Genomic DNA, 18,394 nt, shown 5'->3' on the forward strand with positions numbered 1-18,394 from the left:
AGAAATCTATGAAGATTATGCCATGAGCATCCCAGAAGACAATGGCCATAACCTTTCCTGCTTAAGGAAAGGTTTTCGCTTTCTTTGGTGCAAATTCCCTGCTTGCAACCCATTGTTTTGACTATTCCTTAGTCTCAGACTGGTAGTGATTAATCCATGTTTCATACGCTGTTACGAAACGATGCAAAAATTCTTCTGGATTCCGTTCAATAGCTTCAAACGTGGCATCCATCTTGCAGATAGTTTTCTTATATGTAAATTTTCATGTAAAATATTATGTACACAGTCATTTGAGATGCCCACAGCCTTAGCAATTTCATGCACCTTCACTCTTCTATCATCCATCACCATATCATGGATTTATTCAATAATTTCTGGAGTAGGGACCTCAACAGGGCGTCCAGACCAAACGTTCTGGATGCCCTGTTGCTTATATGCGTCATTTGTGCTCATATGGCCACTTCGAAAGTTACTAAACCAGTTATAAACAGTTCTAATCAAAGGTGCAGACTCAACATAATGCTTATGAAGCTTAGCTTTGGTTTCCTGAGCCGTTTTGCCTTTCAAAAAGTAATGTTTAATCACTACACAAAATTCTTTTTCATCCATTTTTCACAAATCACGGTACTTGATCGATTCAAATGAACACCAAACACAGAGTAATAGATCTATCTGACTGAAACATAGTGTGTGATCTTCCAACAGTTGCCAGCAACTAAAAATAACCTGATATGTACTGGTGGCGCCATCTCTTAGACTTTGCATGAACTTATCGAACAGTCCTCGTACAGGTGAAGTATTCAGAAAGATTTTTGCTTTCCCTACTAAATTATTTCTAAGAATAATAAGCAAATGAAATTCTGACCATTTCCCTATATCTTTAATTTTCTCTGCATAATTAAACTATGAATCAATACTTTTATTATAATCTCCTAAAAACGTAGGAATAACAAGATTATGATTAATTGCTTTAAAAAATTCACTATCTTCAATTCCATTTAAACTACTTGTATCAACAACTTCATTCCCATTATCAGAATTCATTTTCTATTTATCAAAAGGATAAATATAAATTTTAATACAACATATAGATTTTGAAGTCAAAACCAATCAATCAAAACTGTCTACTATGCCAATTTGTTATAAGTTGTGTTTGACTGTTCCAATTATGTTATTCTCCACTTATATCCAAACCTATAGATTACAATCAGTAATGGAGTAAGATATCAACGTAATACTATATAATAATTTTATTTTTGTTGGTTAGAATGTTTTAGATTCGTATTCATGATGGTGCATTGACTTCAAGAATCAACATGTTGTGTATTCTAAAGAATGAAGCTCAGTCACATAAAAAAAATTGAACCATTTACTATAAAAAACATATAAATATATACAATAGCTACAGTTCTCCATATTAAATAATTCACTTTATCTCTTTAAGGAGATCTAACATTCCTTTTCTCTACAGAATTACAATCAGTAAATTATATATCTAACTTTAATGGACATTCTAAAATTACTCTATATAAGCTCGAAGAAAATTCTTTTACTTTTGGACTTTCACAGTTAAAAACAATTCTGAGAAATAACATCAAATACTCTACAAAAACAAACTGAACACAGCATTCAGCTGAAAATTCTGTATTTTTACTTGGCCATATTGAACTTTCCTTTGTAGCATCTATTTTACTTAAATTCCTTAAATACAATAGCTAAAGATCTCACTTGACCAATATACTTGAATATGTCTTCGTTTCCTTAATGCATCTTTCTTTCAATTTTCTGAAGTAGGCATGGAGAACAATTGCACAAACAAATAGGAATTGATTAATTGAGCAGTTCCTAATACAGATATCTGTTTCCGATACAGATATGATTTTGCTCTTTGGAACATATATCATTTGCCTTTCATTCAGTACAAAATATTCTCATATACCAAGGCTTCTTTTTTTTTTTTTATGTTGAGCCCATACACGAGAGGTTGATATATTATGCTGCCCTTCAATTAACTGCACAGTTCCATATCCTTTCCAAGTAATTAAAGATGCATATAACTTTTCCAAGATTAGAGAACTTAACTCAGTAGTTTATTAGACCTTTTCAGCTCTCCTTCCCTGCTTGCCTACTCTTTGCTGGCTAGCGTTCTTGTAATCCTGTGACAGCTGTTCTAAAAACAACACCCATGCCTGTCACCAAGATTCACAGAAACATTACTGTAAGATTAATAGTTATCACAGCAACTGCAGCATGCAATTGCTGTGATAATGGCAGCCATGTTTGTCACTGAAGTTTTGCTATGAATCTTGGTAACAGGCAGTCTAGTGAAGACTAGACTGTCTGAAGGGAGATATGTGACAAATGTAAATGTATCCATCGAAGGAAGTGAGTTTTCATTTTCAATTTCAATGGTAATTTTTATGCATTTATGTTGTTTGTTCAGGTGACTGAAGGTATTTGTATAGCCAGATAATGAAAACAGCATCAACATATTTAAGACAAACTTAGGTTTTAAAAGTAAAGGAATCTAGAGTACATATTGCTCAAAAGCTTCCATATAAAAATTAGCAATGGGGGGGGGGAGGTGAGCTCATGGCTGTACCTTCTTATCATAGGTTAAAATTATTTTGAAATGTGAAGTAATCAGAATGTAGTATGTATGCAAAGAGAGGCATAATATCAAGCCAAAAAATTTGTTTTGTAAGAAAAGAATTGTGTCATTAGGGACATTTGTGAAAAGAGCAGAAATGTCAAAACTGAATAATTTATTTATTATGTTTTTTTTTTTTAATGATGTGATATGTGTTCTTTATACAGAAGAGGAGAATGATCAACCAACTGCTTGAGTGTTGATGCTAGTTTCTTGTCTAGGTGATAATTAGGGGTGCCTATACCTTCAACTATCAACCAAAGCAGAAAATAATATTTGTGTACTTTAGGAGAGTGTGTGTGTAATGTGGTAATAGCTTTTTAACAGTGTCTATTGGCTAAGAAGTGTCAGACTTAAGAAATATAACAGATTTCTAAATAACTTAGGGAATTGAAACAACGTAGATCCGAATATAAATTAAATTATATTTTAATAGATATTTCCGATATTTCGGCAATGTCACATTGCCATTTTCTAAAGGAACTTACAAAAAGGCAGGTGCACACAGGCAAAAACAATACAGTAACTGAGAATGAAGATTTGAAGCTATCATTCTCCTAGAAGTCCTGATGGTGCCCTCTGGCGGGCTAAGTAGGCGTTCTTGGCCGTTGGGCTGAAGGTCTGCTGATGTATGCCTCCCAAATTTGGGGCAGTCGCATACAACCAAATTTGTTGAGGTTTGGAGAGTTTCTTAGGGCAGAGGCTGATTCCATAAATAATCTTTCGAATTTATATTTGCTCCTGTGTATTATTGTTGCTTTCTTCCACTGTATTCTGTGGCGAGTATCCAGAGCATGGTCTGCAAGACCAGAATGGCTATACTTGTAAAACCAGATGTAGTTCTTGTGTTCAGAAATTCTGATATTCGCTATCCTGCCTGTTTGGCCTGTCGTACTTTGGCCCCCTCCTCCCCCCCTCCACAAAAAAGATTACTCTAAATCCATCCCCATTCCCTACATCCGAGGCACCTCAGAAAAAATTACCAAAATTCTAAAAAAACATGACCTCAGCTCCTGTTACAGGCCTTACAGAAAATTGGCATCCCTTATCTGCTCTACCAAAGACCAACCACTTCCCCTAGACCTACCTGGTGTATACCAGGTCCCTTGCAGTTGTAAACTGTCGTACTTTGGCCAAACAGGCAGGACAGCGAATATCAGAATTTCTGAACACAAGGACTACATCCGGTTTTACAAGTATAGCCATTCTGGTCTTACAGACCATGCTCTGGATACTCGCCACAGAATACGGTGGAAGAAAGCAACAATAATACACCGGAGCAAATATAAATTCGAAAGATTATTTATGGAATCAGCCTCTGCCCTAAGAAACTCTCCAAACCTCAACAAATTTGGTTGTATGCGACTGCCCCAAATTTGGGAGGCATACATCAGCAGACCTTCAGCCCAACGGCCAAGAACGCCTACTTAGCCCGCCAGAGGGCACCATCAGGACTTCTAGGAGAACGATAGCTTCAAATCTTCATTCTCAGTTACTGTATTGTTTTTGCCTGTGTGCACCTGCCTTTTTGTAAGTTCCTTTAGAAAATGGCAATGTGACATTGCCGAAATATCGGAAATATCTATTAAAATATAATTTAATTTATATTCGGATCTACGTTGTTTCAATTCCCTAAGTTATTTAGAAATGCATAACCAACATATAAGCCTGTCTATGAGAATATAACAGATTTCTTTTTAATCCTGTTAGTTACATTAGAGTTCACAAATTGATACGTGTTGCCGTCAGTAACTAATTGATTCACATTTCGTGAAGATAAGTTGATCTCTTTAAGATGACCGTAGCATTACCTTTGTCAACCTTCATTATAACGATATCCTCATTAGCTTTTAATTACTTGAAGGTTGAAAGTTCTGTTTTGGTGAGATTGATATATATTACTTTGGCATTATTCAAAATGTTAGAAGTTCCTAAACAAAATTTATCAACTATATTAGTTTGAAAATATTTACTGCCCTTTCAATATGGTATATAATATCCAGTTTATTAGCAGTTCTAGATGCCACTGCCAACTTTATGGCATGGTGAAAGGCTATTGAAGAAAGGAACCTACAAAAGACTATTTACCATCATCTTGGGTGTGGCCAGACAGGTTGATGATGACAGTAAACTTGCAGGTGGTTGGTTGCTTCTCATCTCTCTCATTTCTAAGACATTTCTCATTCCTAGAGTTATTTAACAGGGAAGAGATATCTGATTGGTTATATCTGTATGATCATCATAGTGATGGTGTAATATGCCATGCAGGTATCTTTATATATTTGTTTTCTTCCTGAAGCCTTCATATGCAAATATATACTGATAACATTAAGTATGGAAGAGATCTATCTCCTTTTAACAAGAAGATAAAGTATTTCTTTGAATGCATGTCACCGAGACTGAGGTAGTATACAATGGTAGGCTGTCATAGTTCATGTAGTTCTTCTCTGTGGCAAGCCACACTACGAAGATGTCACCACACTATGAAGGCTGTCATAGTTCATGTAGTTCTTCTCTGTGGCAAGCCACACTATGAAGATGTCACCACACTATGAAGGCTGTCATAGTTCATGTAGTTCTTCTCTGTGGCAAGCCACACTATGAAGATGCCATCAAGATATCTATCCAGTTTCCTGGTTTAATTGGTGCTCGTAAAATATTCTGTTCATAATGTTCAAAGTAGAAACTGATGAGATTAAATTACTGTGAGGGACCATAAGTAAATCTTCTTTCTGTTCACATATTTGATTTTTAAACTGGAAATATGTATGGTTAAGAAAATATTCATAAACCCAACTGCCTGGCAAAAAAAGATCTTGAAATAAAGTTAGCCTTATCTCTGGAATTATTTGTGAATAACTTACTTACCACATCTAAATTAGCAATATAAGCTGTGACTTTAAAAAATTATATCATTCATTTTCTCACTAAAAGTCTCACAAATTCTTCATGTGTACAAAGCATAAGTTTTTTTATGTTTTGTCCACAAGTAGTGCAAGCAGCTCAGACACATACTTGGGAATATTGTAGATGGGCAAATCCCTAGAATCCACTATGGATCTGAGTGTGATCGAGGACAATAAAAACGGTATTTCAGTAATCCTGGATGCAAATGTTTATAATGAATAAACAAACAGTTGTTACAAGACAAAAGCACATATGGAATTTCCGAAGATCCCACATGGGCAATATCCATGGCAAATACTTTAATATAGGTATGCTAGCTGACATACTTAGAAAATTAAAGGAAACTTAAACTTACATGAAATAAATTTATTAGCTGTAAAATTTTCACTTAATTATCACATGCATTCTAAGTGCAATAACAATAATGTTGTTATTGTACTGGAGATGCCTATGATACTTAGGTGAAAATTTTATAGTTAATAAATTTATTAACTATATACAATATCCTTTTACATATGTTGAAGTTCTCATCTCATCTCATCTTCTTTATACCCTCTTTTACCTTGCGGTGTCGAGGGTCCATTGATCATCAGACCTCAATCCGTTTACAGGATAAGGTGGTCAGCCCTATGCCCCGGTATATCCTATGGCCTGTAGTGTTAAGTTCTCAAGGCCAGTTTGCCTGCTTTGCAGGATGAAAAACTCCAGAATAAACTGAGGTAAAAACCCTGCTGTCCACGCCCAAGACTGGCTAACTTGGCTATGGCAGGAGGAAGATCCTTGAGCTCCTCACGTCACAGACGGGAATCGAACCTAGGACACTCCTTCCCCAGGCATATGGTTGCGAAGCGCATAGCCACTAGGCTAACCACGTGGACTTATGTTAAAGTTTTCATCTTTAATTTTTTCTATCCCTGGTGAATGCCAGGGAGTCGACTACCTATAGCATAGCCATATCTAAGGCACTGGCACTACGTGCACGCACGCACACACACACACGCACACACAGAGAGAGAGAGACCAAGAACATACATGAAGAATTCATGATACTTTATTAACCCTTCAGAGGTCACGTGCGGACTCTCAGTCCGCACACGTTTGCTTTTTGGCGTATATTTCTAAAGCGGCTGGTTAAAAATCCAGTTGTGCATTTATGTAGCTTCGTATGTAGGCAGGACATATGTTAGTGTAGAATATTACGTTGATGCGATAACAACTGTTCCCACTGAGACATTGCGCAGTCACAGATCCCACGCGACCCTTAGTGTTATAAGAATAAGCAGTCATCCAAATTTTTAAAATTGGTAAGTACTTGTAAATTATTTATATTTTTACATACAGGCTTATATTTACGCAATATATATTTATATTTAAATATAAATATATATTTATATTTAAATATATTTTTTATATACATATATATCTATTTTATATATGTTTATATATAATTGCAATATGGTAAATTATATTCTCTTTAGGTAAAATAAAATGGGTGACTATGAGAAGGAGCAGGAACGATCACAGAAGCTGATGAATGAATGCTTCGCTAATGACGAGGATGAAGATGTTTCAGACAATGATGTTAGTTCAGAGGAGGAAGACAATGTGGAAGAAATGAGTGGTAGCGAAACCGAGCAAGAAGCCGATGAGGTGTCATTAGAAGTAGCTGAAGATAACCCGGAGAGTTTGGAGGATAGATTCTATTAGGGAAAATACGGAACTTTATGGAGAGCAGTACCACGAACTAATAAATGTATTAAGTCTGAGAGATACAATATAATCAAAGAATCATCTGGCCCTAAAAACAACACTCAAAATTTGCAGATATTTGCAATTATTTTATAGGTGATTCTATTTTATCGATTATTTTTGAAAACACGAACAAGTATATTGAAAGTTTAGCTAGTAATTACACTCGAGAACGAGACACCAAGTTTACAACTCTGAATGAAATACTGGCTTTAGTTGGACTTCTATATATTGCTGGTACATATAAATCAAACCGTTTAAATTTAGATCTTTTTGGAAGTAATGGTAAAGGCATTGAAATACTTCGACTAACAATGTCGGTGAGGCGATTCAAATTTCTTTTGAGGTGTTTGTGATTTGATGATAAAGAGTACATGTGAAGAAAGAAAAAAGCTAGACAAATTGGCAGCTATTCGTGAAGTTTTTGATCTATTTGTTACAAAGTGCAAAAATGGATACAATCTAGGTGCATTCGCTACAATCGATGAAAAGTTGGAAGGTTTTTGAGGAAAATGTTCATTTTGCCAATACATACCAAGTAAACCAAATAAATATGGCACTAAAATTTTTGCATTATGTGATGCTAGAATGTACTATACGGCTAATCTTGAAGTTGGAAGACAACCAGAAGGGACGTACTTCATGAGCAATTCGCCAGGTGATGTTGTTGAGAGACTAGTAGAACCAATCAAAAATTCTAGGAGAAATATTACTTTAGATAATTGGTTCACTTCTTTTCCTTTGATTGAAAACTTGCTAAAGAAATATAGACTTACTGTAATAGGAACAGTTCAAAAAAATAAAAGAGAACTACCTCCTGAATTATTGCAAGCAAATAGTCCTATAAAATCGAGTATGTTTGCTTTCAAAGATAAATGCACACTTGTATCATACTGTCCCAAAAAAAAGAAATTTGTTTTGTTAGCACCAAGTTTGCATGGCATTGATACAGAGAGTGGAGCTTTATACAAATCTGAAATTCTGACTACCAATAACCATACCAAAGGAGGAGTAGATGTTGTGGATCAATTGTGTTCAACATACAATTGTGCTAGATCAACAAGAAGATGACCTATGGTAGTTTTTTACTCTTGCATCAACATTGCTGGAATTAATTCCCAAGTTATTTATCATGCGAATAACATTGACAAAAAAATATTGCAACATAAATTTCTGCAAGATCTTGGATTCTCTCTACTACAAGCACATTTGCAAGTAAGGGTATCAATTCAGTTTGCCAAGAAATATAAAACTAAGACTCACAGAAATTTGTGGATCACTCGAGAACAGAATTGAAAACGAAACTGCAGTTGCACATCCAGAAAAAGGAAGATGCTATTATTGTGATAGGAAAAAAAAAAAAAAAAAAAACCGTGCATCTAAATATTATTGTAAGAGATGTTACAAATTTATGTGTCTTGAACATGCTACAATCATGTACAATGAATGTGTAGAACTTAAAAGAATGTTAATCCAGTTCTACACATTTATTGCACATGTAGCATGTGCAGTTCTATTTCTAAGACATTATATTTTTTATTTTGTTTTCTCTTACAAATATGTTGTAATATGAATAAATAATCTTTTTTTCTACAATATGCTTATTTATTATTCAAAACACCTTCGATTTTGTTAAAAATGAGTGCGGAATGACAGTCCGTGCGCGACCCTTGATGCCAAAAATTTTCACGCGACCTCTGAAGGGTTAAGAAAATAAAGATATAATTCTGATGTCTCAGATTTGATTTGCTAGTCTAGATGCAGTAAATAAGTGTAGTAAGTGCTAGTCTAGATGTAGGAAGAGATAAGATTATAACTTCAAGATCTCTTCCCACCAGACAAAGTCAGATTATATGAGAATTATCTTAATGATATGCTCATTAAGATAATGAATTTCAAATATGAACAGAAACTAAGTTTAGCTATGGAATCCTTAATAATCTCAGCTGGTCAATTTATACTCAAAGCATGTTAGTGATATCTTCATAGTGTGCTGACTAAGAACATAGTCAGGCACACTATGAAACCACGATTTTAACATCAATAACATACATTCAAAAATATGCTTTTCCATTGAGTCAGAGTTCTTTCTTGGTTTTTGTCTCACACAACAGACAAACCTACAAGAAGAGCACATGCAATTTACAGACATAATACACTTATCTCATAGCTTTAGTTGCTTCAGTCATAATTTCAAACAACCAGAACCAAAACCTTGAGTCATATGTAGATGGATCTCTCCCATATCTAGAACTTAGTGAAAATTTCTAATCAGAATAAATGTGCATACGAAGTTTACGCAAAGAAAGTGAACAGGGAAATATTCATATGCCACAGGGCATAATCACTATTTCCATATAGGGACATCATCAGAGCTCTCAGAAATAGGGCCCTTTCTAACTTTGCAATGTAGAAACCAGAATGATTAGCAGTTGTTACCAGGACCAGTACTCATGATGTTAACACAGAATCCAAGAGATGAGATTAACTGACAAGGAGACCTGCTATTACAAAAATGCAGTCCCTCTCTCTATATAAAAAGGTTACTAAAAGAATAAAATCCCAAAAGCCTACAGTATTAATGTTGCTTTCAGTTCACTACATAAAGTTAAATCCATATGTTGATTGGTGAAACCAATGCCCGTGTCACTTGAAAAAACTGGGAGTATACAACCTAATGGCATGTCTCATCAATTAGGCTAAACAGAGGCTAGAAAATATTAATAGAAAGGCTTAGGTGTCATTGATGATTCATAATGTTTTACAGTATAAACATCAAGAGAGGAAAAAATATATTTATTAAACTCATAGTGAAGAATTTATGGAGACAAAAGCATACATGTTGGAGTAATTACTTTACTTATAATAAGACAAACAACACTCAACATTTTGACTTCCATATCGAGGTCAACATCAGGAAAATATACATATGCACAGGGCATAAGCTACATAACCCTATACAAAAGTGTAGACACAACACCTGATGTTATGACCTGTGCATATGTATGTTTTCCTGATGATGACCTCGATACAGTGGTCAAAACGTCGAGTGTTATTTTAATTATTATAAGTAAAGTAATTACTCAAACACATTTGTTTTTACTGAAATAAAGAGCCAAAGACTTCAGTTTGGTGATGCAAAATTATATAAATCAAGTGGATATTAAATTCAGCATTATTTCAAAGCTGAATGTAGAAACTATGAAAGTTTTGTACGAAATTTGATCAGAGAGCTTATGGGAATGCACTTGCTGGAATTTATGAGTTGTACTAGCGTGTTAGCTGTTGTACTCCGGTAAGGTCCCTGGTCAAATTTCGTTGAAACTTTCATAGTTTCTACATTTGGCTTTGAAATAATGCAGGATTTAATATCCACTTGATTTATGTAATTTTGCATTGCTGAAATGAAGCCTTTCGGCTCTTCATTTTAGTAAATACTTCACACACTGACCAAGAGTTTGCTTACGAAAAATGCATCTCTCCGATGCTTTGAGTTGCTTAGTACTAAATGAGACTTTTTGCTCTCTTAAGGTTTCTGCCTGGTCTCTGAGGAGAATCAACCAGCTTGAAACAGATGTCAGACCAGTGAAACCTTATCAAAATGGACCAATAAAAGGCGAAAATATGGACGGTTGGGCAAGCGATCATGTCTTCTATAAGGTCTGCACTAGGGCAACTTGTAAATTCCGGCGATATCTTAATATCCACTGATTTATATAACATTTGTGTTTGTCTCCATAAATTCTTCGCTATGAATTCTGACCACCACGTAACCTTAAAAGAAAGAATTATTAAACTCATATTTCGCTGGTTTTCTAATCAGCATCATCAGAGCACAATTATAATTATGACAGGCAACACAGCAATCCATGATCATTTGGATGGCAAATCAGGACTGGCAGACCATGCTCTGGATACTCCTTAACATAGGATCAGATGAAGAAAAACATCTTGATTGCACAAAAGTCATTATAGGTCTGAAAGACTATTTTTAGAATCAGCATCAGCTATGAAGCACTCTCCTAACTTCCTGGGAGACTATCATTTTAAGAGCTGATAGCTTGATTTTTCTAAATTAACTTTGTGATTATCCAATCCAAAGAGAGCACCATGTATACAGATATTAGTTCTGTTGTTAATTACAATTTAAACTGTTTTCCTCAATTACATAGTTCAGTGCAATGTGTCCATCGAATTATAATTGTACTCTGATGATGCCGGTTAGAAAACCAGTGAAAATATTAGTGAGTTTAATAAGTAATTTTTTTTTCCCTCTATTGGTGTTGTTTATACAGTAAAACATTATTATGAAGAGGTTAAAGAGGAGAAATTACAAGGAACACATAAAAGGTGTTAATACAAAACGCCTACATAATATTTGAAAATTGAAAGAAGCTGCAGAGATAATATGTATATCAACCCAATGTGAACTGCTAAGGAAAAATTTTTAACAATTATGTGCTGAACTTTGATAAAAAAAAAAGTTGTAGATCAAAAGACATAGGTATACAAATGTGTTGTTTATACAGTAAAACAAAGGTGTTGTTTATACAGTAAAACAAAGGTGTTGTTTATACAGTAAAACATTATTATGAAGAGGTTAAAGAGGAGAAATTACAAGGAACACATAAAAGGTGTTAATACAAAACGCCTACATAATATTTGAAAATTGAAAGAAGCTGCAGAGATAATATGTATATCAACCCACCCAATGTATGCCAGATCAGCAATAAAGGTGATATTTCAAATCTCTCTTGTGTTGATTTACTAAAGGTAACTAACTGAAACAAAACTTGATGTAAGAGGTATTCTAGATTAACTGATATGTGTAATTCAGTTACTTGTAATTTACTAACTTAATTTGCAGTAGATTCCAGTAGAAGATGATCACAGAAATCAGTGAAACTAGTCAAATAAAATAAATTAAAGTGGTAAAATACTATGTTGCTGCTTAAAGAACTACTAGATTTTGGGAACCATCCATAGTTTATTCAGACCATTTGAACCAATACACAATCCATGGAATATTGAGATTATTCCTGATAATGATAAAAAATTGGAACTGTTTGATATCAAAATGGAGGACAGAAGACACCTCACAATGTAGAAAACGTAACGCATTTAATTCCATGCAACATACAATCCAACTTACTACTGGTGATGTGAGATTCATCAGATATATGCATATTTTAATCAACTATATACATGACTTATTTTTAAACTTAAAATGCATTACTAAGCTTAAACAGCAAAATAAAACCTTATATTATTTTATTATTATTATTACACACCTCCAGGGAGTCCAAAGACTCATTGAGGGAGGGCACCTACTCTACAACTCTGTCTCCATCAATGCTTCAACTACAATCATCATCTACACCAATGCCATTTACCGCCCATCACCACTAATATTTTCACAGACAATCACAAACATCCATGCCCATGGCAGGATTCAAACCCACACCCTTTTAGTTGGAGAGCGAATATGCTACCCACTCAGCCAACCAGGCCGGCTTTTAAATTGAATAAAATTCTTATTCTCAAATTATTCTATACACTTAATTATTAATAATAATTACTGGACTAGTACTTAAGTTTCTTACCTTCTAATGTTGTAGCTTGTCCTTGAAGAGACTTCAATTTAATTGACTAGAAGAAAAAAAAAATTAATGAATGGAAAAGAGTGATATGGGCATCGGAGTAATTATGGAATATATTTATGGATATACTATGGTAAGCCATAAAAACATTTAACATTAAGAGTTGGTTTTAATATAATCTGTGTGTGTGTGTATGTGTGTGCATGCATACATGCTCATATGCAGGGACATGTAGGAAAATTGCCATGGTTGGAAATGTTTTATAAACTGCAAATCAGCTGTAACAATTTTCAAAAAATATACTAACTGAATGCATTCTTCAGGATGATAGAATCTACTTGTGTGACAACAATGCTGAAATGAATTCATAACAAATAAGTAACCAGTACTGTTCAGTTTTTTGCAAACTGAAATTTAGGCCAACATTCATCTTATCATTTCTCATTTTATATTACTTATCTACTTCCCAGACTTACAACCTCAACATTACACACCTATGTAGATCACTGATTTAAGTGATCTGAAAGCAAGGAAAACACCACATTATATAGTACATCCAAAGTTATACAAAAAAATAAATAAATAAATAAATAAAAAAGAATGCTAAAGAAACTAATCCTACAAAGGCATAAATACTTGGTAGGATATGTATAGTGTTATTTTATTTTTATTTTTTTTATGTTAATCCTAAAAGTAAAATATTACTGTAATTTGGTCAATAAAAGTTGGAGTAGAAGCACCACCGTGATTTTAATCAGTCAATATGACATGGAGAGACTGATACACACACATTAATAAAAAAACATGAACCAACATAATCGTTCAATTGTAAAAAATCTCAAGAGGCTTTTGATCTTACTAAAATCACATTCTTAGAGAGACAGTCCTAGAAAAGAAGAAACTGGAACAAAAGTTCCTGTCAAGCAAATACCCTTACAGAACACACACACAAAATTAAGAAAGCAGAGCTAGGTTAAATGTAGCTAAATAAAAATCAAGACTTTGGAAAGAATATAGAAGGAAAATATTATGAAGGAGGAAAATTGTTCTGGAAGACCTGAAATGCTTAGAAACCATGTAAAGATTACTTTAAAAAGAATCAGAAATGATAAAGGTGACAAAAACTGAAGATAGAGCTATTCTAAATGTCTGGAGTAATTACTTTAAAAAATAACTGATGAAGGAGATAAGCAATGAGAGGTCGATGGAAGAAAACATTCAAAATGAATGTACTATCAGAAATGTAAACTGTGGAAAAAGCAGCAACTGGAGAAGATTATATTCAACCAGAAATGCTTATATACGAATATACAAAAGTTTTATAATGGCTACACAGCTTTATTCAGAAGTTGTGATCAAAAGTACAATTCCAGATGATATGATTTTATGACTGAGATGATTTTATTTCCAGAGAGAATAAAACAACGTAAGAATTACAGGAGAAATTCGCAACTGAGTAATCCAATGACAGACACAGACATCAAAAAAAAAGCCTTTATGTGATTTCTGCCACCAATGGTTGCATGCTCAGTGCATAAAAATCTACAAATTGACATACAAACTTCTTGTGAAATTGAACCAGCCTTTCTTCTGCCCACTGTGCCTCCCTTCAGTGAAACAGTTCCTAAACTTAGAAAAAACAATTGAAAGATTGGAGCAGTGCCGCACTACTACTGACCAAACCTGTTGCCACAAAATCCAATTAATTAAAGCCAAGTTAGAACAAATCCATGATCAGCCATCTCTGTAGCCTCATTGCATCAACAGTACATGACTTGATCGAGGCAGGAAACAAAAAATACAACAGTATCCTCAACTTCTGCACTGAAAACGACAATACACTAACAGAAAATCACAAACTAATGGCAAAATCTGGTATTGACTGCAGCAAAATCATCAGATGCCACTGCCTTGAATCTACAAACAAAAAAGGGATCGGACGACTGTCCTGCGACTGGAGAAAGTAACCTGTGACACATTGTCGAGTGCATCAGAACTAATGGTGACGGTGAACAATCTCAAAGTCAGTTCTCCCCAATCATGTATATGAGCCAGACCTGTCTGGCATGAACAAAGCTGATGATTTTACAAACAACTAGAAGAAAAAAAGACAGAGAGGTGGCAAATATGGTACACTGACTACAAAAGAGGAATTCTAGTGCAAAAATCAAGTAGTGTTAATAGCAACTTGAAAACTATAGTACAAGTACTGCATAGGAAATGTGTATGACCCACTTGGTCACAAACAAACCTCACAGAGACTTTCAGATCCATTTTACAAATATGTGTGGCCTCTGCTTCAACGTCAACAGAGTGCAAAACCCTACCTTCTTTACCTGACAGAAACCCATGAAACTCTCCACTACTCATTTGAACGTCTTTCAATTGAAGGTGGCATTTTGAGCATATGTTCATACCAAATAAGAGAGCATTCAACTTAGAATCTTTCCATCACAATCTGCTTTGGCTGAAAATCTCTCAGCCTCCACTATGTCAAATTCATATGCTGCCTATATCGCTCTCCCAATGCTACCAACTGCTCAGAACTCTTTAACTTCCATTTTTTGAAAGTCGATGTCCTTCGATCCAACTTTCATAGCAGTGAAGTTATCTTCCTCAGTAATTTCAAAGTACACAATACCAACTAGCTTTCCTTCTCCAATGGCTCAGACCAAGCAGGTAGAGATGCTGAGACATGGACTGGTGATGGGAGGACTAGGGGCTATCCATGGAAACTGGGCAAGAGTGTGGTTAGCAAGGGTGTTAGAACTAGGTTTTTCACTTGGAGAGTGGTGAATGAGTGGAATAAGCTGCCAGAGTCTGTTGTGGGTGCCATGACTGTGAATGAGTTCAAGGCAAAGTATGATAGATACTGCGTGGATGTTGAATAATTGTTATTGACATTATGTTTAGGGCCTCCCTTGATGAGTCTAAGGACTCTTTGGAGTTGCCCATAATAATAATAATAATAATAATAATAATAATAATACAATTAGGCATATATATATCAATACTTGAACAAGAAAAATGCAACAGAAACTTGAAATGTGGAAAGTCAACTGCAGTAGATGAGATTTAACTAGAAATTATTAAATATGGAAGTATAAGAGTTTTACTGTTACTATACTACATATGGATGTCTATGATTGTCTTCCACCTTCATACATTCATTCACCCAAGTATAGATACACTCTCCTAATATGGATTAGTCACCATGGGAGTAGCAGCCCCAAAAGCCCCCCGCAATGGGAGATGCCTTCACCCTGCAGTGGGCAGAAAACTAAGCTGTTCATCATCATACTACATAATTCAAAGTATGGTCTTCTGTCTTTAGCTGGTATTTACCAGATCCCTTGTAAATGTAATTTGAAATACAATGGGCAGACAGGCCACTCTGCAATAAATATAATTAATGAACAACAATACTAGATTGAAATAGTGAAACTTCAAAAGTTTGGTCTGGCACAGTATAGTACTGACATTAAACATAGTATCCTATGGGATAAAGCATGTCTTCTCCATAGAAGTGGTTTTAAATATGAATGTTTTCAAAAAAAGTTGTGAAGTCCTATTACACGGGTGTAACCTAAAAATTACTGAGGAATTTGAAGAATAGGATTATATGCAGAAGCCAGTACCACTGGAGAGTGAAGTGAGGTGGGCACTGCAACAGCTATCCAGAAAGCACCAGGAAGAGACAGAATACCTATTGAGCTGCTCAAAGTCCTGGGAGAAGAGGCAGTTAAAATTTTAACAGCTCTATGTCAGCGAATTTAGATCACAGCTACATGGCCTATGGAATGGAAAAAATCAGTTTATATGTTAACGCTAAAGCTCGAAAGCCGTTAATGTGCACATCACCTAGCTAATCTGCAGATTAACTGATTTGCTCCGTTAACGTGCGGAATCAAGAGTTTTCCACATTTTACCTAGGTAATGTGCACATTAACGGCTTCCCTATCATTAAAGTTCAAAAGTTCATTTCTCTCATTTCCTTTTCCTACTCCTTCCCCCCCCCCTCCCTCCACTTTTAGTTTGGTTTCACCAGTGTCATATGTTTTGCAAATTCATTTCCTTAATTGTAATAATATTTTAAACCGTTTGATTCTTTTTATTATAGTTTTTTAATTGATTGATGATTGATTCTATCAACTAATTTGTTGATTGTTTGATTATATTAACTTGATTCTTTAGATATCGAAAAGTAAATAAATAACATTATGTTAATTTAAGCGTACAGAAATGTTGCTGTTGTTCCAGCAAAGATCTTATTTTCACTTTAACAAGTGCCTAATAGGTAATGTGCAGATTATCTAGGTAATTTGCAGATTACCTAGGTAATTTGAGAAATGAAACAATTTTTGACACTTTAACAAATCACCCTAGTTAATCTGCATAATACCTAGATAATCTGTAGAATAACTGATTTCTGCACTTTAGCGGTAACGTATATACCTTTATTGAAGAAAGGCAATGCAAGAGAGTACAAAAAGTACAGAACTATAGCACTAATTTCTCATGCAATTAAAGTTTTACTTAAGATCATTCAGAAAAGACTGGAACCATTCATGAAGAGAGAAATGCCAGATGAACAGGCAGGATTTCGAAAAGGCAGAGGAACAAGAGATCAAATCACCAATGTGAGATGGATAATAGAAAGAGCACAGGAATATCAAAAGAATGTCTACCTTTGTTTCCTTGACTATAGCAAGGCTTTTGACCCTGTAGATCATGTGAAACTGTGGAATGTGTTAAAAACAATGGGAGTACCAGAGCATTTCATTATCCTTCTGAGGAATCTTTATTATGAACAAGAAGCTACTGTCTGAACAGATCTTGGAGAAACTGAGTATTTCACTATAGGTAAAGGGGTGCGACAAGAATGTATTTTATCTCCATACCTGTTTAACTTGTACAGCTAATACATTTTAAGAATGGCAGGGCTGGAGGAGTCTTCAGTTGGAATTAAAACTGGTGGAAGAAATATTAATAATTTGAGGTATGCAGATGATACCACCTTGCTAGCAGAATGCAAAGAAGATTTGGAGGAACTTATTATGAAAGTGAGGGAAGAAAGTGCTAAATGGCAACATGTAAACTTAATGATTTTGAAGTAGATGAGGAGAAAATGGAAGTAGTTAACAATTTTGTGCTCCTAGGATCCCGAATTGATAAAGATGGGTATTGTACTGAAGAAGTTAGAAGAAAATTATTACTCGAAAAGAAAGACAAATTTAAGCAAGATCTTTAAAGATAAAGATATTAGCCTCGCAAAAAATCAGTATCGTGAAAGCGATACTGATTTTTTTCAATGGTATTCCCTGTGGTACTGTATGGATGTGAAAGTTGGACCCTGAGAAAGAATGAAAGAAGGAAGATAGATGCATTTGAACTATGGGTTTGGAGACGCTTACTAAGAATACCATGGACTGCAAAACAAACCAATAAATCAGTGATAGACAGAATAAAGCCAGATTGCTCCCTTGAA

At 34.7% G+C, this 18,394-nt stretch overlaps 1 protein-coding gene across 1 annotated transcript in view; it reads right to left on the bottom strand.

Moving 5' to 3' along the window:
• The window catches only part of RhoGAP1A (Rho GTPase activating protein at 1A), a 587,523-nt gene that overhangs the window by 409,767 nt on the left and 159,362 nt on the right, over nt 1–18,394 (bottom strand). The window contains exon 7 of the mRNA XM_090414103.1: nt 12,910–12,955. Within this exon, the coding sequence (XP_090270229.1) occupies nt 12,910–12,955 (46 nt within the window). The remainder of the gene's footprint in view (nt 1–12,909; nt 12,956–18,394) is intronic.

The sequence above is a fragment of the Typopeltis vanoorti genome, chromosome 24, assembly GCF_054136105.1.
Source record: "Typopeltis vanoorti isolate ZY-2024b chromosome 24, IOZ_Tvanoo_1.0, whole genome shotgun sequence".
In the NCBI taxonomy this organism is placed as follows: domain Eukaryota; kingdom Metazoa; phylum Arthropoda; class Arachnida; order Uropygi; family Thelyphonidae; genus Typopeltis; species Typopeltis vanoorti.